The sequence below is a fragment of the Lissotriton helveticus genome, chromosome 6, assembly GCF_964261635.1.
Source record: "Lissotriton helveticus chromosome 6, aLisHel1.1, whole genome shotgun sequence".
Taxonomy (NCBI): Eukaryota; Metazoa; Chordata; class Amphibia; order Caudata; family Salamandridae; genus Lissotriton; species Lissotriton helveticus.
Window position 1 is genome coordinate 91479400 of NC_136067.1, and position 24963 is coordinate 91504362.

General features: G+C 45.7%; 1 protein-coding gene across 4 annotated transcripts in view; it reads right to left on the minus strand.

The window, feature by feature from the left end:
• Positions 1 to 24963, minus strand: part of LOC144762270 (ATP-binding cassette sub-family C member 10-like) — a 1124497-nt gene that overhangs the window by 297524 nt on the left and 802010 nt on the right. For all 4 annotated transcript variants that reach the window (XM_078647414.1, XM_078647412.1, XM_078647413.1 and 1 more), the window contains 4 exons: positions 22276 to 22465; positions 19361 to 19438; positions 16197 to 16502; positions 6874 to 7000 (listed from right to left, as the gene is read on the minus strand). In XM_078647414.1, the coding sequence (XP_078503540.1) occupies positions 6874 to 7000; positions 16197 to 16502; positions 19361 to 19438; positions 22276 to 22465 (701 nt within the window). The remainder of the gene's footprint in view (positions 1 to 6873; positions 7001 to 16196; positions 16503 to 19360; positions 19439 to 22275; positions 22466 to 24963) is intronic.

Below are 24963 nucleotides of genomic sequence, written 5' to 3' on the forward strand. Positions count from 1 at the left end.
TAAGTCAATGGTAACTCGCGACTATGTTCCCACACTGCACGCGTCTCCCGTGGGTCTCCTACTTCCTAACCTCTGGTTCTGTAGTGTAGCCCCAGCGATTCCCTAGGCCTATTCACCATTCCTGAAGTGGTTCTTATACCACTTACTTAGTATATGGTTCGTGGAGGCCCTAGGGCACAATTGTATTTGTGCAACTTATAGTATGCTTAATGAGTAACTTGTAACGCATCTCGAACTCTGACCTCATAAAGAGTGCAGAGGGGTTGGGTTAGTAATAAATACATATATATTTGATATATACCTTGTGTGTTGTCCTTTCATTTGGTATTCAAGGGATTATATATGGTAAAACAGCTGGCTTCACATGCTCTCTGAAGTTTTAGCCTAAAACTGCTGGTCAAGGCTACCACTAGGATAGCTTGTCTATAAGGTTGACTTTACAACCACCATCATTAAGGGTCGATTAGACTGGTGCAAGGTGCCCACAAGAATAGTGGACATCATATGCCAGGCTAACTTCTCACATTGGTGTGCAGCGGATGGGATAAGAGCTTGCTGTTGTTTTACCATATAATCTTAAGATATCATTTGAAAGATCACATTAAGGTACCTGGAGGTACATATAAATCAAGTTCTTATAATACTTAAGTTCTACTGAACTTAGTTGTTGTAGAGGAAAGGGCTTAGCACACCCTGACTACAACTCCTAGAGAGGCTTTAGTAGGTAACACTTAGTGTAGGTAGGTGCACACACCACACCTCACTAGAGAATGTCCTTGAGAGGAGAGCCGAGTGTGTCTCTCCCCATAGAAGTGGACCCTCCCATGGTCCCTTCTAATTATGACACATTTACTTTTAATGAGCTTAGAAGTTTGTGTTCACTCAGGAGACTGAGACAAGGACAGAGTCCAACCCTGAGACACCTGATAGATCTATTAGTGGAGTATGATGTAGAAAAGGCAGCAACCCCAGATCAGACAGGAGGTGGAAGGGGGGGCCATCCCTCAACAGAGAATTCCCAGGATGACAATCCAGGGGGTTCTGATGATGAAGAGGATGATGATCAGGTCCAAGTTGGAGAACTGAACCAGGACAACCTAGGCCTACTTGAGGCTGGACAGGAGAGAATCCAATCCAGGCCCCCAAGTAGGCCTAACACTGAGCACAGAAGGAGGAGGTCACTTTCCAGAGACTCCCACCACTCTGGTGACTCAGTAGGGTCAGATACCTCAGCAATGAGGAGAATGACTTCCCCTCAGAGAAGAGAGCATAAGGCTAGAATGAGGGAAGTAAATCTAAGGATCAAGAGGCAAGAAATTGCCCTTGCCAAAGAGACCCTGGCTCTTGCTAGAGAGCAAACGTTGAGTGGATTAGATTCTACTGGTGGCAGCACCATCCCTAGAGATAGGGAAAGGTCAAATAACCATAGAAACCTAAGTAAGATTGTCCCTCCCTACCAGAGTGGGGATGACATCCACAGGTGGATAACTGCTTTGGAGAGGGCTTGCAAAGTACAGCAGGTACCCCAAAGTCAGTGGGCAGCCATCTTATGGCTCTCCTTTTCAGAAAAAGGTAGAGACAAGCTCCTCACAGTTAGTGATGAGGACGCTAACAACTACACTGTCCTGAAGAGTGCTGATAGATGGGTTTGGCTTAACCACTGAACAGTATAGGTTGCTGTTCAGAGACACCCAGAAGACACAGACTCAGGACTGGACTGACTTTGTAGATTGTGCTACTAAGGCTCTGGAAGGCTGGTTACTGGGCAGTAAGGTCAAAGACTATACAGGATAGTATAATTTGATTATGAGAGAACAAATTCTTAATAATTGTAAGAACCAGTTATTGCATCAACACCTGATTGACTCTGATCTGACCTCTCCCCAAGAATTGGGAAAGAAGGTAGACAAGTGGGTCAGAACCAGGGTGAAGCAGAAGGTCCAGAACCAAGGTGGTGATCAGAAGAAGCAAGACCAAAAGGGTGGGGAGAAAGCAAAAGACCAGAAGTCTTCATAAGGTCCCCAAAAAGCTTCTAATGGTGGGGGTTCCCAACAATCTAAGAAAAAGGAAGGGCCAAAGAAACCCTGAGAAGTTTGATAGCAAACTTCTCAATTTTCAGTGTAGACATTCTGGTGCTGTGGAGTTCGCATTGACAAACTCCCAGCACTGCTTTGAGTTCCAGAATGTTTATATGAGACTCCGCTTCCTGTTTGGACCACTTCCCGTGAACCTGTAATTCTTGAAGGTGAGCCCCCTTCCGTCTATCGACGCATCCGAGGTCATCACCAGCTGTGGTACAGAGTGAATGAAAGAAAGGCCTTGCGACAGGTTGTCCTTGACACTCCACCAGGCCATGGCGGCCATCATTGATGAGGTAATCCGAACTGTGTAGTTGAATGAGCCTGGATATTGAACCCACTGCGCATCAAGCTGTTCCTGCAACGGTCGCATGCAAAGTCAGCAATTGGGAATGAGCATCCCCAGCATGGACGTGAACTGCCTCACAGAAGTGTACCTTCTTGATAAGAGAAGCTTTGTCGTATCCATAATGCACATTTTTCTTTCCTGAGTGGGAAAGGCTTTGCCCAGATCTGTGTCGAGATGTGCACCCAGAAAAACCAATGATTTGGGCAGGATAATTAAGGATTTTTCCAGATTGATGCGAAGACCTAGAGACTGGAAGAGAATCCGACATGCTCTCATTGAAATTTCTGCCGCTTGGAAAGAGGGAGGCTTTATGAGCCAACCCTCCAGGTATGGGAACACCTGGTGACCGGAACGTCTTAAGAAGGCTGCTATTGGTGCCATGCACGTCGTGAACACCCTGGGAGCTGACGTTAAACCAAAAGGGAGCACTTTGAATTGATAATGGCGCCCTGCCACTTTGAATCTGAGGAATTTTCAATGTTTAGGATAAATAGGCGTCGAGGAGATCGAGAGACATCAGAAACCCCCTTTATCCATTAGAAGAAGACTCTCCTGAAGAGAGAGCATCCAGAAAGATGGACTCTTTATAAACTTGTTCGACATTCTGAGATCCATGACCTACCTCCATTTCCCATTTTTCTTTTTGATGAGAAAGAAATGGGAATCAAATCCCGGTTTTGCTGGTTGAGGGGTACTTCCTCTATGGTCTGCTTGAGGAGAAGCAAATTTATTTCCTCCTTGAGATCTGGAAAGTGACGAAGCAGAACTTTGCACGGTGGAACATTTGGAGGATGCTGAATAAATTCTAGCGTGTGGCCATGTTGGAAAATGTCTAGAACCCATCTGTCTGAAGTAATGGAGTTCCATTTTCGAAAAGGATGTGGAGAAGAAGTTATCGTGGTGTGGGACTATGGTAGCAGGGGGTTAATGATCTTCATTGTCTCCTATTAGAGTCTTGGGACTTCCCAGCAGATTACTGCCTCTTGCGTCCTGCCGGTCTCGAATAAGTCTGAGCGGTGTTGGACTGAAAAGACCGGTTGTATGGCTGGTAGGTAATTTGCGGATATGGTTGGTACCGCTGCTGAAATTGCGGACGGGATTATAATTGCCCCCGACCTCTAGCCTGAAAGGACTGAAAGCGGCGCTGTTGGATATTGCCTAAGGCTTTGACTGTATTTGTGTCCTTCTTGCTTGATTGCAACTCCTCGTCTATGTGCTTACCAAACAAGCACTCCCCATTAAAGGGCGTATCTAAAACTTTGGCTACAGGTGGTTGCTTTTAACCATCCCTGGCGACGTAGGACCGTCGCTCCCGCCATTTGTCGAAATGCAGTGGATGAAACATCCCTAGCTATTTCAATGAGTTCTCAAGATGCTCTTTCTCCTTACACAAGAAGATCTCTTGCCTCTTTCTTTTTATCCTCTGGTAGATATTCCAGCAGAGTAGAGATGTCTGACCACATCTGCCGGTCATATCTCCCTAAAATAGCCATAGCATTAGAGGCTCTAATGGAGGTAGCAGCCAACGCTAAGAACCTCTTTCCAATACTGTCAAGGCAACGGCCCTCCTTGTCCAGTAGGGCAGTGCAAGGAGATGCTGGATTCTTGGCTCTTCTCTGTGCTGCCTGCATGATCACAGACTCTGGCTTCGGGTGACCAATGAGGCACGCAGGCGAGTCCTCGGGAGCTTTATATTTTTTATCCAGTTTTATAACAACTGCTGGAACGGAGGCAGGTGTTTTCATCAAGTTTAGCCCTTCTTGCCAGAGAAAGTCAATTATAGGAATTGCTCTCACTGAACGTTGAGTGCCTGGCTAAAAATCATATAGAGCCCAATCCAAAAGGTCATTGAATCCCCCGATATCTGCCGGAGGGGAATCCGCAGCAGGAGGATTAGGAGGCAGTGGCATAGGGGCTATATAGTCATCCCATTCATCATGGGCATCTGTGTCTGTATGTATCTCACCTTCTTCCGGCTGAGCATTCCGAGTGTCCTCCGTGATGATTATAGGAGTAGGAGGAGGAAGGGTCTTCTCCCTCGTGAATTAGGGTGAAATTTGGCCCGGAAGAATAGTAGGTGCCTCTTGGGGGAGGTAAAGGCCTCTGAGGAGCATTTGCATCTGGAAAACACTTGGAATAATCATTAAGAATGTAACGGAGATCTGACACCACAGACATTGAAATGTCCATTGATGGTTCCCTGAGCTGATGACGCTCCTCCTCTCTGTCATCGAAAGGATAGCGTTCCTGGAAGGATTCTTGCCTTTGCATGGCAGATGTGTCCCTTTCCTCAAATGAAAATTCTCCTGCCAGATAAGAAGATGGATCATTGCCCTCATGTCCTCATTATCATTATCTAGGCACTTGACCCATAACAGCGATGGAATGTATTCAGGGCCAAACATACCTTCATCCTCTGACTCTTGGAAGTCCAAAGGGCGAGCAGGAGGTAAAGGAGATATCTTTGAATAATCCTGGATTTGCCTGTGCTGAAGAAGACTGATCCTTCCCTCCGACGACAGTCCCGTCGTCGGGGACCTCCACGGTGCAACTGTCAATGTAATCGTCTGTGGTACCGTCGACGGTGCATGGCAGCTTTCATCTGCGGGGACATTGTCGCCGGAACTGTGGACTAACAGGTCGTCGGTGGGTTTGTCAACGATGAGGGTTTCAACAACTACAATGTTATTACCGGCGTCGAAGCTCCCGTTGTCGTTGCTGCCGTCGACGTCTTAACAGTCGTCAACGACGAAGCTGTCGGCGTTGCAGGAACCTCTGGTTTTAGTGAGGAGAGTGAAATCTTCGACGACGACACCATCGACGGTCAAGAAGATTGATCGCTGACAGGAGTCAGAGAGTCAGAGAGGCATACGGAGGAGCTGAAGATGAATTTGAAGCCTCTGACTGGGATTTCCTGTGTTTAGGCTCGGATTTGTCCAGAGTTTGAGTTCCCATGATGTGAAGAGGGTCTGTCACCCTTTCTTTTCTTTGAGGAAGAATGGGTCTTATGCTCAGGTTCAGACTCCGAATCTGAAGCATCCTTTTTCTTCCGTAGCCAGAGTAACAGCCTACACTCCCTATCTTTGAGGATTTTTTCTGAAAAAGTGTGGCAATATTTGGATTGTCTGGGTTTATGGTCAGGGTAGAGGCAATACAAACACTGCTTGTGGGGTCAACAGAAAACAGCCTACACTTCCCACAGGACTTACTGGGCCTAAATAGCCCTTTTTCAGGCTCTGGCATCTCAAAGGCAGGAAGGTCAAAAGTATAAAGTCCCAGAAATACCTGGAGAGCAGCTGACGCTGAGACTGGAGGTCAAAAGTTGAGAAGGGCTGATACTTATCATCACTCGTATAAGAGTGAATGAAGGGTCACCCAAGCACATATGTCCTCATTTAGACTATGGTGGGCTAACTGTCAAATTTTGAGTTTGCTACCAGGTTAACTGAATTTTTTCAGCTGAGTGACTTCCTGCCTCAAAACCAGTAGCTGCGTTGGTGAAAAACAAAATTCTATGGCAGACTAGTGGACACTTTTTTATATTTGCCAAAGATAGACCCCTCCAAAATGGGGTATCTCCTCTGCAATCTAACACTAATAACCCAAAATGCATTGAGAGTTGTCTCCCAGAGGCGCTGGGGATTTAAAAAAAAAAGAAAAGTTTATCCATGTACTTTACAGACCCAGAAAGGAATAAAAACTCAAGGCCAACCTAGATTAAATAGGGCTTCCTGCTCCATTTCCACCAGTGGATGCAGAGCTGCAAGTTTTTTGTTTTTGTTTACTGTAGCTCATGTCAGAAATACTAGCATTCCTCACACAAATGAGGCAGGTGATGTGAGATGGGGGCTGATAATGCACCTACTGAATTTTGACAATTGCCTCAATACTGTGTATCAGCAATTTTGGAATGTTGAAATATCATTGTATTCCAGCTTCGACCTTTGACGGTAGATATCAGAATTTATCATAGAAATCAAGTTGCTGCACCGGATTCCTGAAAAGTTACATATTGGTGACCCATCTACCACCCAGGACATTTCACCAGATTTTAGCCAGTTAAATGCCAAGGTGGGGGCAGGCATTACAACAGTGATTCCACAGTTCTAAGGACATCATCAAGCCATGCACTTTAATAAAGGGGAATGTTTGGTCGTTCCCCAGCCTTGTCAGACATTGGTGAAACAGCACAAAACTTAGAAAAGAGTTGTTCAAAATATAATGCTTTGGACACTGGCATTTCACTGGTAGGTCCCATTTTATCACAAGCAAAATGGCTCACAGGCACCGAGCACAGTTTGGTGTATATAACCAGATGGTATTGTTTGCACTTATCTTGTATTTGACTTTAAGGGCTTTTAATTTGGCCTGGTTCACTAATAATAGCATCCTCACCTGATTGTGGAAACATGTCTGCATTGAAATTAAAAAAGATACATTGCTTACATTGGGTCTGCCGTTGAGGTAATATTTGACTGTGCTATCAGGTTCTCTAAGGAAAGGCTTCTTCTGGTTTGATTTGTGAGAATAGATACCCAGTGGGCAAGCCACAAAGCAGGGAGTTCACGTGAAGCTGTGAAAACAAGATGTTGGCTGTTAGCTGTTAGATTAGTAAAGTAAAGGACTTGTTGATAGCTGTGATGGGCAGATTTCCAAACAGAAGGAAGAGACAGTGTTCAGTTCATCTTCATTTCGGTTCTTTAAACCAAAAAAGCATATAAAACATTATAGACAAGGGATTAATAACATTTACAAAATCACATTTTGTTTTGTTAAAATAGTTAAAATCATAAAACCATTTTTGGTTATACAAATCAATTAAAACATTTAAAGCGATATGTTCCCATTCACAGTCCATTTCTACTAAACACGTAAGTGACCATAAAGCGGGGGCTTGGTTTAAAGAAAATTAAATTTAGCAGCTGACACTTTCCCAGTAAAAGTACAAAAGCTACAGAACCCTAATACATCAACCCAAGAACATAATGGGACATATGAATGAGTGCTGATCGATGATTTAAACAAACATATATTCAATTAAAACAAAGCCCCCTGCTTTTTCTTGTGTAGCCACACTGAGTAAAGATATTGGCTAACACCACATACACTACCCGGCTAGTGTCCCATCTCAAAATGTGATAGACCTTCCGGTATGCCCTCACACCTCAGAGAGTGCACAGTGGTTGGATCCATCTCTGCCTAGATCTACCATAGGCAGGACAAAGAAAAGGGGACGTGGTAAACATCCTTAGTGGCGTGTTTACAAGTATCACAGTTTGGGGAAATAGTACGGCAACACTTCCATTTATGTGTGAATTTGTTTACATGGAGTGTTCCTCGTCTAAACAAGATGTGCAATCCATTGGTGGTTGAATCTGGTCCATGCATGCTTTTCTGGCAGGGACAACTTTACAAGCCAAGAAAGCCTCTACCAGCCCCCCAGAACTCCCTTTTTGGTGATTGTTATTAACTCTTTTATCCCAGTACGCCGCTTTGACTCTACCCTTTGTGTCTCCTCCATTGAAGATGGAATAGTCTAAATATCACTCAAGACCAGGGAGAAGATAGTGTTATTTGTCTTGGATGCTGAGGTGTCCTGACCTTTTCTTCTTAAGCCACCACGTTTAATAAGGAAGAGAGGTTATCACAAAGATGAGCTAGATGACGAAAGAGAGGTCATATCCCTAATCTGACATGTAGCTTAGCCTAGATAGAGGGGGTAATTAGAAATTAGCTGAATTAAGAAGGCTTCTCAATGATTATCTATGACAAGAGACCTAATAAAGCTCATCGAGGACAGAGAGAGTTAACATCGGTTTTCTTGTTCAGTGGACATTTAAGGTCACTAGTGATAATTAAGCTGGGTATTAATGTTTAGCACGGATGTCCCAGACTCCTTTTGTATACTTAACTCTGCCCCGGTAGCAGAGCTCAGCAGTAAAGTTTGGAGGACAGATACAATATGGCACAATATTCACACAAACATTAAAAGAGTGATATCTTTATAAAAAAATAACAATATTTTTTTCATTTACATATAGCAAATGTAGGGCAGTTAGAGGAGACACACCTGGAGGTCCTAGCAACTTCTGGAGTGGCAAGATGACCTGGTGTCTTTCTAGCATTGACACAGTGTGGATATGTACTATGCATTAAGAGTCCCCTGGCAAAGTTATCCAATGACGAAGGATCACAAACACAGCTGCAAGACCAGGTACAAATGTGACCAGGTTACCCCTATGACAATCAAACTTTTTGGTCCATTTGCAAGCAGGTTGTACATTTAGACCAGAATCTATAACTTCAAAAAGTAGTTAAACTAAACACAACACACTATCTAAGGAAGAATCTAACTTTATCAGGTAGTCATATGCAACTCCGGAACACAATATACTTACACCTAGAAATCACACACTGCAACAAGAGCACTTAAAACTGTTTTTTCTCAGGCTGCACAAACAGGATCTGGGATAATATACTAATCAAGGTAAGACCGGACCCTCTTTCACTTCATTCAAAATCTGACTCAATAAAAACACCTACACCTGACAAATACTATAAACATCCTCTCTAAAAATTAGAGTTGATGGTTTTTCAGAGGAAATGTCACTTGGAGCTGGTCAGCTTCCAAGACTATCAATGATAATGCTTCTTAAGGTGTAGGGTGGTAAAATCTGCCTACTTTACTTCCTTATCGAAACACTCCTCCCTATTGCTCGGCACATTATACACAGTACAGATAAGCTGTGATTTATGCTTTTGCACACTCTACAAAGTTTCCCATTCAATCATTTAACTACACATTCTAGCATATTGGATAATTAAGTCAGCTAATACCGGGCGTGGCTTGGACGCCGATGGAGTAGACGGGAGAGCCCGTGAACTCCATCCCACCTGCCGCTGTTCGGACCCATCCTGACAGCCCATGGAGTACCGAACTACCATTGCTTGTAGTCCCACACCCCTGGATCAGAAATGGGACAAAGTAGACCCCTGAGCATTGCTACCGCGTGGAGAACAACAAAGGACAAGACTCCGCAGCTGAGGCAGCGGGACATGAACAATGGTGGCGCACGACGGCACCTAAAAGCTGGAGATCGTGAGGGAACGAGCCGGCAGAGTCCCGCTGATGCACCGATATTATGAAGGCGTAATGGCCCAGATGAGCTGGGGGCAACTCACACCTGACAAGTGGGTAAGCGTGGCAGATGAGCGGGAGCACCATCGCGTAGCCCGCCAAGGAGCATTGGCACGCTGGGAGAGGCACTGACAGAGGCGCCTACACAGCAGAATGGTAGGGGGCGACCCAACGATCACAACCCCTACCATACCAGGCAAGGAGACACCAATAGAGCAGGACCTATAGAGGCGACAACAGCGCGTAACGGGTCCTGACAACGCCCAAGGATATGTGCAGCCAGACAAACGAAGGCGCGAAGACAAGATGGCGGCGATGACTGGCGGTGGGAGTTCCCGCTAACTAAGGGCTGGTTCAGGCATAGATAGCTGTGGCAGAGACCTAAAACGTGGAACTGGCAGTGCGGCACAGGCTCTGCCCTGGAGAGCGAAAATGTGGGGACATGCAATACTACGGACTGGTTGCTGCACAAGACCGAAAGGAGCGCCAGAGTGTGCCGCTGATGCTGAAAGAAGGAGCAGAAACTCTCCTAGCAGGAACGCCCAGACGGGACAGTGGGGAGGACAAAGAGACGGGGGCGTGCCTGCAACAAGCTGAACCCGCCCGAATACCCACTGACAGCTCTGCGAATAAGGCCCCCCCCCCCATTTTCCCCACAGCCTGACTGCCACACACCAGACCACGCAGGCAGATGACCTGTAACAAGGGCCTTACCCCCAGAACTGCAACAGACGTGGCTGTGGTGGGCATGATCAATGTGCGGTGCCTCCCCATGCAACTTACAAGCGGGTGACAGACCGCAACACACAGGAGAAGCTGGTTTGACGGACGGCGCAGAGCACCGAGAATAATGCTACACCGACTGCATGGAGTAAGAAGGCCCGATACAGCGGCCCCTGTAGGAGCCAACAGGATTTTCCCCCATATCAGGGGAACAGGGCGCTCATGGACATGCAACGCAGAGAATGGGGAAGCAGATTAAGAGGAAAGAGAAGGAGAATGCGCAAACAGACATACCCTCGGAGGAGGGAGCGACGCTACCCCCAACACTGAATGCGCCTGAGAGCCCGACTCTACAGGATATCCTGCAGGCCATTAATGCCTCGAGCGAGAAGCTAGAGACTGAAATTGACTTGATAGCAGCTGATTTGCGATTACTGCGAGATGATCACAGACACCTCACGGAAAGAGTTACGGCCAATGAGCGTTAACTCTCTGACATGGCCTCGGCACTCACGGAACGGAGAGAGCAACTCGCGGGGCTGGAATCGAAGGTGAGAGTGCTTGAACTGAGAGCGGAAGACGCGGAAAACCAATCCAGAGGAAACAACGTGAGAATAACGGATTTCCCAGAGAAAATAGAAGGAAAGGACATGGTGGGGTACTTTGAGGGGTGGCTTCGCGCAGCCTCTCGCCATTCTATGCCTTGGAAACATCGCACCAAGTGCTGGCAAGGCCACCTGCGCCGGGGGCACCACCACGACCGGTGATAGCGAGACTGCTACATTATCCTGACAGAGACCATATACTGGCGTAAGCACGATGGAAAGGTGAAATAAAAGTCAACAATGTAGTGGTGCGCCTCTTCCCGGACTTCTCGAGGGATGGCCAACAACAAAGGAGCTCCTTCATGGGTGTCAAAGCCAAACTCCGCCACCTAGAATACACAAATATGTAACGCAGTAACCTGTGAAACTACGAGTGTCCACCTCGGGCGGAAAGGAATGCTTCACCTCGCCACAGGAGACATGGACATGGCTGGAGCAGCATCCCGGAATATCACCACCAAAAGACCTGGGACACCGGGGGAACCGACGCAGGAGATCTTGTAGTAAGAGTGCTAGTCGGGGCACACTGGCACCGATGCAGGCGGAGACACAACTGGAACGGCAGAATGCTATGCAAGTGGTAGCGCTATCAGTGGAAAGGAACTCACCCGAGGCAATTCAGAAATAGGCGGATCAGGTAGGGACTCGAGTTCTGAGCAGGACTCTAGCATCTCGGCGCAGAGTAGCGAGCTCCCCGTCGTGACACCTTGTACAACAGAGAAGATCGTCTTAAGCTGAAGGTAGGAGAGCTACAATGAGGGGGAAGGCGAGAGAGAGACCTTGGGGCACACAGATGATTTAATGCAATACGTGTGCTGAACGGCGGGCTGGCAGGCGGACGCGTCAGAAGCCCCCATAGACTCACTCCCTAACTATGTGGACAACAGTCCAGGAACTTGACTTTTTGGTTTGGGTGGGAGGGTTTGCCTACTTTTCCTGGGGAAGGGGCGTTGGGGACTTAGTTATAATGGTGTTGAATTGTTGAGAAGGGAAACACGAGTTGCACAATCTACTCATTTCAATGGTTGTGAGATGGCACATCCGGTCTGTGCGAGAAGAGTAGTGGAGTCGGAGGGGTGGGTGCTAAAAGAAGGAACTGGGAGATGACAGTTGACACGAAGTATAAGTGCTTAACCTGGAATATACGGGGCATACATACAATGACCAAACGGTATAAAATCTTTTCTTACCTCAATAGACGGGGGATATATATAGCGCTCCTCCAGGAGACAACCTCACGGAAAAGGAGGGCCAAGCACTGCAGAAGAGATGGCGGGGACAAACATTCTACACTATATATTCTGCCTTTGCCAGGGGGGCGCCATGACCTGGGTGAGGGCGGGAGTTCCATTTCAGGTCAACAGCAAACTAATAGACCCAGAGGGCCGATATGTGGCACTGAGAGGGAGACTGGAGGGTAGGGAAGTGAGCACTGTCAATGTGTATGCCCCAAACGAGGACCAACCCCAATTTTTAGTGCGACTATCCCAACAGTTGACCCCATACCCGACGACCGCAGTTCTCGTGGGCGGAGACTTTAATGCCATTGCTGATGTTGACTTGAATAGGCCGCACCCGCCGTTGCCGGACTTCCCAACGGTCCGTCATGCGCGGGCGTTTCGAGACTGGCAGTGACATTAAGGACTGGTGGAGTCATGGAGAACTCTACACCCCTAGGACAGAGACTACTCATTCTTTTCGTCGACGCATGAGGTACACACACGGTTGGATACGTTCCTATGCACACCTGACACACCAGACATGCATGGGCAGGTGAAAAGTACTGAATACCTGGCGAGGACGATATCTGATCATAACCCCTTATTACTGGGCCTCAGCTGGGCGGGTCGGGCTCTGAACATCCCTACTTGGCGACTGCGCCCGAGACATTGGAAGACCAGGTCTTCAAAGAAGGAGCCAGTGAAAAGATCACACAATCTTTTCAAGGCAATGAAGGGACGACGTCCTCTCCGCTCCCAGAATGGGATGCCTTTAAGGCAGCTATCAAAGGCCATTGTATAGCGGAGATAACAGGGATCAGGCGTACACTCACAGCGGAAGGCATAACTGCTGAAAAGGAGCTAGGAAGGATAGCGAGGAAAAGACCGGAGCGCCCTGATCTGCAAGAACACTCCTAGAAGCGTGCAAGACTGTGGAGCAGCAGACAGAGAGACTACGAGCCTTTGACTATAAATGACATCTAGACCGCACGCATGTGGAACGCGATAAATCAGGCTCATTGCTGGCGTGGCTCGCCAACCCACACAACATGGGTCATTGACGGTAGAATTGAAGGACGACGATAGGTGCAGACGGTATACACAAGACGATATCAATGACATCTTCGCCAAATACTATACCAGCTGATACAGCAGTGTCATGGAGAGCTGTGGAGATACACTAGGAGATTACCTTGATGAGCTGGAACTCCTTCAGCTGGAGCCTGGGGAAGCAGAGGACCTGGGGGCAGTTCTACATGACATATGCTGAAGAGCTGGCCCCTAAGCTGGTTGTATTATACCGGAAAGCAAGAGAGCAGCGCCACCTGCCAGATACTACAAGGGAAGCCTTAATAATCCCTGTACTTAAGCCAGAAAACTGCCCCATGATAAAATTGCATATGGAACGCTGTCCATGCTGAATATGATCTATAAAATATTAAGCAAAATTATAGCGAATAGATTGCTCCCCCACATGCCCCAGCTAGAGCACACAGACCACAAAGGAATACTGCTATTAACACCAGGCGCCTCATGGCCATAATGAGGGCAGAGGACTATGCCAAAGACGAAGCTGCAATATTTGCAGTAGATATCGAAAAAGCATTTGACAGCCTAGAATGGCAATACCTCTATAGAATTTTGAAAGTGATGGGCCTAGGAGCGGGATTCATAGAATGGGTTAAACTGCTATACGTGGATCCCAGGGCGAGGGTGCGTCCTGGGAAAGTGATCTCCCGGAGCATGAGGGTAGAGAGAGGGACTCGATAGGGATGCCCTCTCTCTCCTGTTTTATTCGCACTAGCCATGGAACCGCTGGCGTGTCGGCCAGAACTGGACTGGACTATGGGGAGCTGGCGATCAATGGCATATACCATCTCATAACACTCTATGCAGATGACTTACTCCTCTTTTTGCAAAATACAGGTGGAGATTTGCAGAGGGGCCAGGGGTATGTTAGAAGAATTTGGAGCACTTTCGGGATTGCGAGTAAGCTGACAGAAATCTAAGGTATTCCCTGTGACGCCTACTAGATGACCTCCAGAAGATCTGGGGACCTTACGGTGGGCGCCCATATGCCTAGGATATCTGGGATTGACGATATACCATGACATGGCGGACCTGGTAGAGGGTAACGTGGAAAGGGAGATACGCGCTCTCTGCGCCACCATGGACTTTTGTGGGTCCCTTCCGCTGTCAGTGGCAGGCAGGGTGGCCCTCCTGAAGATAGTTGCACTACCCCGTCTGCTATACATATTTGGGACACTCCAGATTTGGATCCCATGTGCGACATTCCGTGAACTAAACTCACAGATCCTAACTTTTTTGTGGGGGGTGGGGCGAGGATGAGTGGCACTAAGCACGCTGCAGCTCTCTACAGCCACGGGAGGGCTAGCGGTCCCTGACCTTGAAGCTTACTACCTGGCAGCACAGCTGCAAAGGTTCGTAGATGGCTGGCGAGCAGCAGAAACCCAGAGAGGGTGCAACAACCATTTGCCCCAGAACCCAAAGTCCTAACGAAAATACTGTTAAGGCTGAGAAAGAGGCCCCATAGGAAGACGGATGAGGTGATGGTAATTACGAGGTGCTGGGCGAGATGGGCAAGATCGGGCTGCAGGGTCCCCTACTCTCCAGACATACCCATCGATATGCTCTGCCAATTACCGCATGGAGGGAACTGGGCTGGGCTGGGCTAGAGGACTGGAATGAAGCAGGGCTGAAAGTAGTCGGATACCTCTTTAGAGAAACCCAAATGCTTCCATTCGAGGACCTACGAGAGGAGTTCAACCTCCCACTGGGACATTTCCTACTACACAGAGCTGTTACGGCGGCATTCCGAAAACACTGGACGATAGGGACGACTGAACCTAGAGTGCTAGATTGCTGTAGATATGTAGTCCTTTCTGCAGGTAGGATAAAAACAGTCTCTTGCATATACAGAGCCATCAGGCGGGATGCTCAGAGGTCCATGGAGCAACTGAGAGCACAGTGGGAGGAAGACTTAGGGGTACCAATTGTAGCGAAAGACTAGGATGCTATTGTGGAACGCACCCTGAAGGTCTTTAGGAACACAAGCTTCAAGCTCATAAACTACTACGTGCTTTATAGGGCATACCTAACGTCAGCCAGAATCAGGCGCTACTTCCAAATGGAGGAAGCGGCATGCCCACAATGTGGGAATGAGGAGGCACAGATCCTGCACATGCTGTGGGATTGCCCAGGCTTGAGGGAATTCTGGGAGGAGGTACTAGCGACTGTTGAGAGCGTCATAGATAGGGAAATTGAGAACACACCGTGCAGCTGTACACTTCACTGGTTCCCACACACGGCCAAGACAAAGACTACTGGGAGATTCCAAGACTTAGCATTTGTACTTGCGAAAAGCGAAATTACAAAGAATTGGAAGTCTGCAAGAGGCCCCCAAATAGGGAGCTGGAGAAGGGAAATGGAGAAATGGGCAGCTACAGAACATAGAGTCTTACTGCGCGCATCTAACAGAGGCGTAGGAAACCTAGAAACAGCAAGGGCCTGGGGGAACCTAGTGAATAACCTACAAACACCAGACCTAGATGATACAGGAGATGACCAGCCGGATTCGCCACCACAGAACAGCGATAATGAAATAGGGACACTGGAGATACGAGCGAGGTAAAGGCCCTATGCCACGGTGAGATATATGACAGCCCGCGCTATCCCTCACCCCCGCCCACCTACCATCGTCCACAGTAAGAACAGCATTGATAGATGAAAGAGTAGCACACACCGCTGACACATACACCAGACACTAAGCAACTCGACAAGGGGGGAGGGAGTTGAAAGTTACAACTGGTTGAACCTGTTGACCAATTTAATCTGAACAGATATTGACAAGGAAGAATGAAAGAAAAATGTTATGTATACTATGGAACAAATGTTTGCTACTTGAGATGTAGAAAGCTTCCGTGAGTGTTATGTGCACTAAATGTCAATAAAATATGTTTTCAAAACAATGAAGTCAGCTAATACTTGATTGTGATGCTTTAATAGTTCCACATATTGCAACTGCAGAGTGTTTAAGTGAACAAAATAAGAGTCTTGAGTTACCTTGCGCTAGGAGGAAGAAGCATAGGATGGCACAGGCCAAAGGTGTGCCCACTGCATTCCAGTATGTCCTGTAGACCAGGAAGGACAGCAAGCCTTCCTTCTTCTCTTCCTCATCAGTGAGATCGTCATACCCAGAGTAACCGGACGCCTGCCCTTTTTCTGTATCGCAGTGGTGAATGGCATCAGGCGGAGGGCCTTCCCCAGACTGCTTCTCCTCATCTTCAAATTGATCTCCTAAGTACATAAGACTCTGACTTGGTTCCAGGTTATCATTCTCTTCTTCCTCGTTGTCACATACAGATGATGCTGATGAGAGAGAGCACAACTAAGACATCAAACAAGGTGCACAACCCTAATGCACTCAGCTCAGACTGATAAAGCTGGCATCCTTCTCCAGAAATAATTTATGAAGCGTAAGCTTTTCCCTGGAAAACAATAATAGAATTGGATGCATCGTTCTATGGCACAATTTAATTTACTAGTAATAAACAGATACAATCTAAAATAAAAATAAACATTGTTATCTAGGGACGCCTGAGGGTGCCTGGCTACTGTGTATATTCCCCATGGTTGAACATCCATGAAGTTCACTTGAGGTGGGAAACAGGATGCATGCTTTCCAAAATAATCTGGGTGCTTTTGATTCAGTCCTCCAGATCACTTCCTTCCTCGGGCTACACCAAACACAGCTGAGAACATCATTTAAAATAAATAAAAGAGTTATCACACGTTCCTTTCTATATCTGAGTACTTTTGCTATCTTATATTTTCTAATTTTAGTTAAGGATTCCATCACTATTCTTCAAATCCAATCTTTAACTCAGAATTTGCTTCCCAGCATGCACTCTATAGTCTAGGAACCATCGTCTTAGCTTAAAATTCTCTTTAGGATTCCTCTCCTTAGCTCAGGATTTTCTCCAGGATGTACCCCGTAGCTCAGGATTCCTGATTTTTCCATGATATTCTCACCTCAGGGTACCTTTGCCATTCCTCTCTACCCATAATTGGATTCCCTCCTTTTTCGAGGATCCCTCTCAGGATTCACTTGTTATATCAACATTTCTCTCCTTGGTTTGGCATTCCCAATTTATTCCAGAAAGTTTCCCCATAGCACAGGATTCCCTCCAGAATTTCCTTTTTTGCTCAGGATTCTGTTTTGCAGTTCCAGGATCCCTCTATGTATCCAAGGAGTTACTCTCTAGTCCGAGATCCCTTTCTTTAGTGTAAGATTCTGCCTTTATTCTTGAATCAATCTGCTTAGCCCACTGTTCACTTACTAATCCAGAACCCATCTGATTAGCACTCTATTGCAGAGCTCCTCGTTTTGGGTGAGGATTCTTTCGTTTTTCAAGAATCACTCTCTTTTGCTCAGAATATACTTTAGGGTTCATCCCTTTAGCCAGAACTTCCTTCCTATGTCAGGATGTCTCTACTTAGCTTAGAATCCCCTACAGGATTTATCACCTCAGCGCAGAAATTCTAGGCTGTAATAGCATTTCTTTCCAAGCTCACATTTCCTTGCTTTTGCTCAGAATACCTCACGTCCTCTTACTCTTCACTGTAGTTTACTAAATATTGACATCCATATCAATCAATCAATCAGGAGTTTGTTAAAGCGCGACTACTCACCCGTAAGGGTCTCAAGGCGCTAGGGGTGGGGGGGTTGGGGGGGTGCAGGTTCCATTCCATCAAGGAGGGGGTCTGTCGAAGAGCCATGTTTTGAGGTTTCTTGTGAAGATGGGGAGCGATGTTGTCTGTCTGAGGTGGAGCGGAAGCGCGTTCCATGCTTTGGCCGCGAGGAAGGAGAAGGAGCGGCCTCCCGATCTGGTCTTTCTGGTGCGGGGGACCACAGCGTAGGAAAGCTGGGCTGATCGTAGGGTCCTTTGGGGTGCGTGGAATTTGAGTCGGCTGTTCAGGTATGCTGGTCCGGTGCCGTGGAGGGCCCTGTGTGCGTGGGTGAGCATCTTAAAGGTGATTCTCGCCTCGACGGGGAGCCAGTGGAGTGTGCGCAGGTGCTGGGAGATGTGGCAGTGTTTTGGCAGGTTGAGGACCAGTCTTGCGGCGGCGTTCTGGATGTTCTGTAGCTTGCAGATGAGGTTTTTGTTTATTCCGGCGTAGAGTGCGTTGCCGTAGTCGAGTCTGCTGGTGACCAGGGCGTGAGTGACTGTCTTTCGGTGTTCGAGGGGGATCCATTTGAAGGTCTTACGAAGGAGGCGGAGGGTGTGGAAGCAGGAGGATGAGACAGAGTTGATCTGGCGGTCCATTTTGAGCTCGGAGTCCAGGATGATTCCCAGGTTGCGTGCGTGGTCTGTGGGGGTTGGAGGGTTTCCGAGGGCGGTGGGCCACCAGGTGTCACTCCAGGCGTCGGGGTTTGGGCCCATGATGAGTACTTCTGTTTTGTTGGTGTTTAGTTGTAGGAAGCTGTTTTTCATCCATTTGGCAACGGCTTCCATGCCTTCTCGAAAGTTGCGTCTGGCGGTGTTGGGCTCGTTGGATAGGGAGAGGATGAGCTGGGTGTCGTCTGCATATGACACGATGTTGAGTCCGTAGGTTCTGACGATGGGGGCAAGTGGAGCCATGTAGATGTTGAAGAGCGTCGGGCTGAGGGAGGAGCCCTGGGGGACTCCGCAGGTGATAGGTGTGGGGTCCGAGAGGAAAGGGGGGAGTCTGACCCGCTGCGTCCTGCTGGAGAGGAAGGAGCAGATCCAGTCGAGGGCCTTGTCCTGGATTCCTGCATCGTAGAGTCTGCGTATTAGGGTGCGGTGGGAGACTGTGTCGAACGCCGCTGATAGGTCGAGGAGGACCTTGTGATATTGATAGGATGCCTGCGCTTGACACCTTTTTTCATTGAAGTCTGATTATTAGGTGTCAGGAGTCAGTGGTGGAAGTGGTAGCCCACAGGCCCCAATTTCGCAAGCTTACATGGAGGCCACAATAGATAAGGTTGTTGTAAGCATGCAGGGCTGGTGGTGAACAACTGAGAAAGTGTTTCTAAATGGGAGGTACCCTAAGACTGCTCTTCATAGCTGTGACACAGCAACAAATAAAGTGGTAAGGAGAATGAATCAAGTGTCACCCTGCATCATCTTCTACTACCCTGATTCTGCAATAGCTTGATACACAAATATGATATTGTGAAAGATCTACCATTTTAATTTTCTTACCCACAGATACCTTCCTTCTCCTCTTGTTGCTGTGCTTAAGTGAGGCTTCCACCAGCGGAAGAATTTCAGTAGGTGTCCCTTAAGGAGAAAAAGGGACAAAAAAGCAGGGTAAAATCAATTTCCATCAGTGCCCAGATGCTGCATGCCCACATAATTATATACACTAACGTTTAATTTGGGATTATAGCCCTTCTCAGCTTCATTATAGAGTTTAGGGAAAGGAATGGTTTCAGTGTCAAGTATGAAGCGAGGCCTAGTGGCGAATATGCCATTATTACTAGTTAATACACTGGGTGTAAGGTTAGTACATTGATTAGCGAACTGTGGCTGGACTGCAAGCTTTTGTTTTATAATCTTTTTTGATTTTGAGGAGCTAGTTATGTAGTACAAATCTTACCCAGGTGGTCCGAAGAGTAATCTCTACATGGCATGAATACATGTCAAGTCGAGTTGATTGCATGAGCATGAAGAATGTTTACAGAAGATCAGTGGTGCTTACACTTATACAGGATGATTAACAACCACTGGGGCTGTCCAAAAACCCCGAACCCGGGACAAGCAATCAATACAACTAATAATAGGTTCAGGGAGAAGAAACTTGGTGGCTTTGGGTTCCATGACTGAGCGCTTCTTTTGAATCTCAGTGAGAAACCCACAGTATCTACATGTCTTAACAGTGATAGTATTAGTTTTTGATTTATATCTAAAGTGTCAATTTGGTTGGGTTTATGCAGTAAATGACAACATGGAACCTTCTTCTTTTCCCTCCTTTTTCAATAACCAAATAATGAGGTGAGCAGTTGGTTGACATTTTGTGGCCACTGCCTTGACACTGTGAAGCCAGTTAAATGAAGGGTGTCTGTATCCGCTATATGTGGTAAGTGGAACAGTTTGGGGATCTATTTAGAGCCCCCACATTGCAATGGTTTATGATGTAACCTTTGCTTTGTCTGTCTTTTTAGCTACTAAAAGTATCCTTGGATGACCTTAATTAAAGATTGGTCTTCCCCCGTTTTAAGCCGAAGGTGATGTTGCCTTCCCTTTTTTATTTATTCTGGTTTGAGGACCTTTTTAGTCACCTCGGTGTTTGTGATTGGGTTACTTTCCTCGCCTTTATAACTTTCACGTGGTTTCTATATAGTCCCTTTTCTTTTGAAGAAGCCTACCATGATATGATTGTATATTTGAGAGAAGGAACTAATTGTTATCTCTTATTGTACAGATAATTATTGCTCAAGAATAATTCCAAGTCCTGAAGATGACCGTATAATAATATATCGGTCGAAACGCTGTCTACGCTTCTTTGTGGCTCAATTTGAATTAAGGACACAATACTCATGTTTATGTTGTTCCTTTATCCTGATATGTAATGTTTTGGTCTGCCACTTGTCTGGTTTGTATGTTCCCCCTTTTTTGTATACCAGCATTTCTTGTCTTGAGCACATTTGTACGTTAACTAATTCTTTTAAGGAACTGTTGATATATGACACAATAAATATGTGATTTTTGATACTAGTACTCTGTTTTAAAGGGCCTCTTTAATCCCTTTCTTTATCTCTTTCCTTTTGTTTTTTCTACACTTATACAGGGACAAGCAAAAACATGAGTACATTCAGATCAACTGCCAAGCAGAATGGAAATGAATGATGAGACATAACGAAGGGCGTAAAGTAGGGATTCAAGTTCTACCCAAAGGGTGTGCTGGAGACATGTCAGATGAAGTGAGTGATCTTTCAGCAAATTGGAGGACATTAGAAGAGAAGAGAAAGATCATATTTCTTGACTTTTCTGTCCCCAATTGGGGATCTCCAGTTCCAACAGGGTCATGCTGCAGCTAAAGAGGGAAAGAAGGTTTCTTAGTCAGTAGTCCTGCTTACTGCTGTGCATGGACTTGTAGATGATGCAGAGTAATTTTAACTTGACACAAGCTGGAAAAGGGAGCCAGAAAAAATCCATTAAGTGGGAGAATACAGTTAGCCTGGCGGTGATCAAGCTGCAAAGCAAAACAGTTTAAGGAGAAAGTGGGCAATGCTGTGAGAGAAGCCAGTGTGCAGTGCCTTGCTATAGCAATGCATGAGAGAATCTTTAATGCATACTGTCTAGGGTGTTCTCTAGGAGTAAAGGCAGTAGGCATAATATTGTAGCTAGCATTAGATACAACAGCAACACACTGATTTTATAGGGAGCACAAAATACATTTCCATAGCTGGTTTAAATGTTGGTCAGTGAACATAATACTTTTAAACTGAATTGAGGGATAATCGATTTTGCATTGTTTTGTTGGAAATGAAAAGATGCATTTCAAATTAATCCCCCTCGACAGATTAGGCAGCACCGATAGAAGTACATTCATCTTGTGGCACATTAGTACTGTTGTCCCACATGGGACAATTATGATGCATTTATCGTGTGTTGGAAGCAGGACAGTAACTAGCCCAGTCAGCCTGCAGCTTCCCTCTGCATAAGAAAGACCACCTGGTACTAGCAGAAAGCTGCCTGCTGCCACTAGTGTTGCCATGGGGGAGGTGGTAGATGTGTCTTCTGGGAGGCTTTTGATGGTGGTGATATCAAAACTATCTGTGGCTAGAGGATGTAGCCTTACGGCTAGAACTGTCAACCTCGAAGCTGGGGAATTAGGTTCGAGTCTCAGCAACAACGTTCAACATCCTATGATTCTGGGCAAATCACTTAATCTCCCCGTGCCTAACAAAAATTAATGTGTCCTTCTGTAACGAAACAGGTGCTACGTGAAGCGCTCTGATACCCAATATCTTGGTTCTAGTTCGCGCAATATAAAACTCTAAAAAAATTTTTTTTTTAAAAGTGGCACTCGTATGCTATGTAAATAAAGTCCACTGCCAAGTCTTTCTTCTAGAACAGGAACTGGAAGAATTGAAGTCGCAGGAAACATTTACCTGTCTGAATTATTTTTCCTTCATCCATGAGAATCAAGAAGTCTGCTTTGCTCAAGAATTCTGTCCTGTGAGTGCAAAGGATTCTGGTCTTATCTCTGAGAATTCCCAAAATGCACTTCTCTAGCAGGTGCCTGGCAACATCAGCATCAACTGCAGCCAGAGGATCATCTAGAAGATAAATCTCTTTATCCTAAAAAGAAGGATTGAATAGATCTATGAAAACAACAGTAATGACAGAAAATATTTCACTTTCCCAATAGTATCATAAACACAGGTTAGAATCCCTAGAAGGTGGTGTGAGATCAGGGCTTCTGCTCCCAGCATGAGAGCTAGACAGTTAAACAAGCTTATGCTAAAAGCAGGGGTTGGCTGGAAGTCCAGTGCCTTCTACTAGAACATGTCCCCTGAAATATTTTGCCCACCAAAATACACGTTCTTTACCCACGGGCTTGCATGGCATGAAGTCACTCCCATCACATTTCCACATCTGTTCCTAGGTAAAACCAAGTCACATGAATGAATGTCAATCCATTCATGGTTTACTTTCATCTACAGCTCTATACTGCAGCTGATGTTTTGCTATATATGCCATCAATAAATTCAGGCTTACCACGTAAAGATGGCATACCAGTTAAAGGTTGGTTAAAATGTATGAGCTACTTCTATTAATGGCTAATGTCCACCAGACACACTGGGTGATCACAGTCTCTCACAGTAAACAGTAATGAACTAGCTAAATAAAGGCTTACGGAGTAAAAAGAATTAAACCAAGGCCCAGACTCGCTGGCATGTTGTGGAAAAGCCTTAACTACATTCTCCAGTAGCAGATGGCAACTTATTTTTCCCTCTCAGATGTTTTGTTACTTTTGTAGATGTGTAATGAAACAGAACAATACCAGGGAAAAAGGCATCAGATGTAACACAATGGCAAAGAAAATCTCAAATCATACAAGTTAGGCCTAATGGAATTCAAGAGTTTAGTACAGTTTGTTTAGGAAGTAAATACAGGGAAAGAGAGAGATGTTAGTGTGGCACTTGCAGTAGCTTTTCTTGTTAAGCACAGCCTTTTCTAGAGACACTCGCTTGCAATCGACAAAAATAAAGGATGAATATCAGATATGCACAGTCTCAGAATTGACTCCAGATATTGACATTTGTATCTGATATGGAGTAAATCACATATTTATGTTGCATCTGATGCCCCCAGTAAGCCGTAAATACAAAAAGGAATGGATAATGGTATAGGAGCGCATATGAAGGAGGACCGAGCATAGATGTTTTAAGGCATGGGCAAAGTAAGCCCTAGGCCAGGGCCCCAGTCTTTCAAGGGGACCCTGATATAACTAGCCCTGTCTTGCCCTGATGACCATGATTAATTCGTAAACAGATTTGTTTAAGTACAGTTTTCCTTTAATTTATTTTTAATGTGGGTGGTGTGTGGGAGTCTATTAACAGACATTTTGCAGAGAAATGTTTACGTTTTTCAACACCATGGATCATCTAATCAGAACAGGACCTCACATATAGAAAATGGTAGGAGGTCACAGAAATTATCTGCATTAACATTATTGAGCTATTTCAAGGAACAAAGGTCCTAAGCAAATAATAATAAACACAAAATAATTAGAATATAACCAACGATGGGTTACTCTAGCCATCCAGTGTCCAGCCGGACAATGGAGTTTTATTTTTACAATGGAGAAAATAAAGTCAGAAATACTTAGAACAGCATAAATAATGAGGCACAAGGCTGTACCTTTAAAGAACCGGGAAGTGTGGGGGAATGGGGTAACAATACAGACAATCAAACCAAAACAGAAATACAGGCAAAGACTTTGAGCATTGGCCACCTGCATTCAGTTTTAAATAACAGTAAGTTTTTACCAAAAATAGATACCACAACAGTTAAGCACAATGGACATTTGTGGTTCTATTTAGAAATGTCGACGTTTCGATCCCTTGCTCATGGTAAACTGGGATCATCAGAATGCAGGTGGCCAATGCTCAAAGTCTTTACCTGTATTTCTGTTTTGGTTCCATTGTCTGTATTGTTACCCCATTCCCCCACACTTCCCGGTTCTTTAAAGGTACAGGCTTGTGCCTCACTATTTATGCTGTTCTAAGTATTTCTGACTTTATTTTCTCCATTGTAAAAATAAAACTCCATTGTCCGGCTGGACACTGGATGGTTAGAGTAACCCATCGTTGGTTATATTCTAATTATTTTGTGTACATTATTATCTGCTTAGGACCTTTGTTCCTTGAAATAGAATTGTCACCCGTGGTCCTAGGCCATTATTTCGGGTCCCCCTTGTCTGTTTGAAATTAAAATTATTGAGCTGCATCTGTATTATAAATCACTATCCCTGAATATTATATACACAAACGCATTTAGAATTTGGACCAGTGTGCCTGTGCACTGTCAGTGGCCTCGCCAAATGAAGGTACGAAAGAGCTAAAATGGGATCATAAATTCAAAGCTGTTCCAAGCAGGGGCCCCTAAATAGTTTGGCCCAGGTCCCCTGAAATCCTTAAGATGTCCCAGGTACAGGGCATTGTTCACCTTAAATCACAGGGACTCGAAATGTGGGTTTTCCTGGATCGTATGTAATAGTTGCAATAAAGGGATAACAATGTGGGCATCCATACTGATGTAATGTATGAATACATTTGTAGTAAATCCACGTG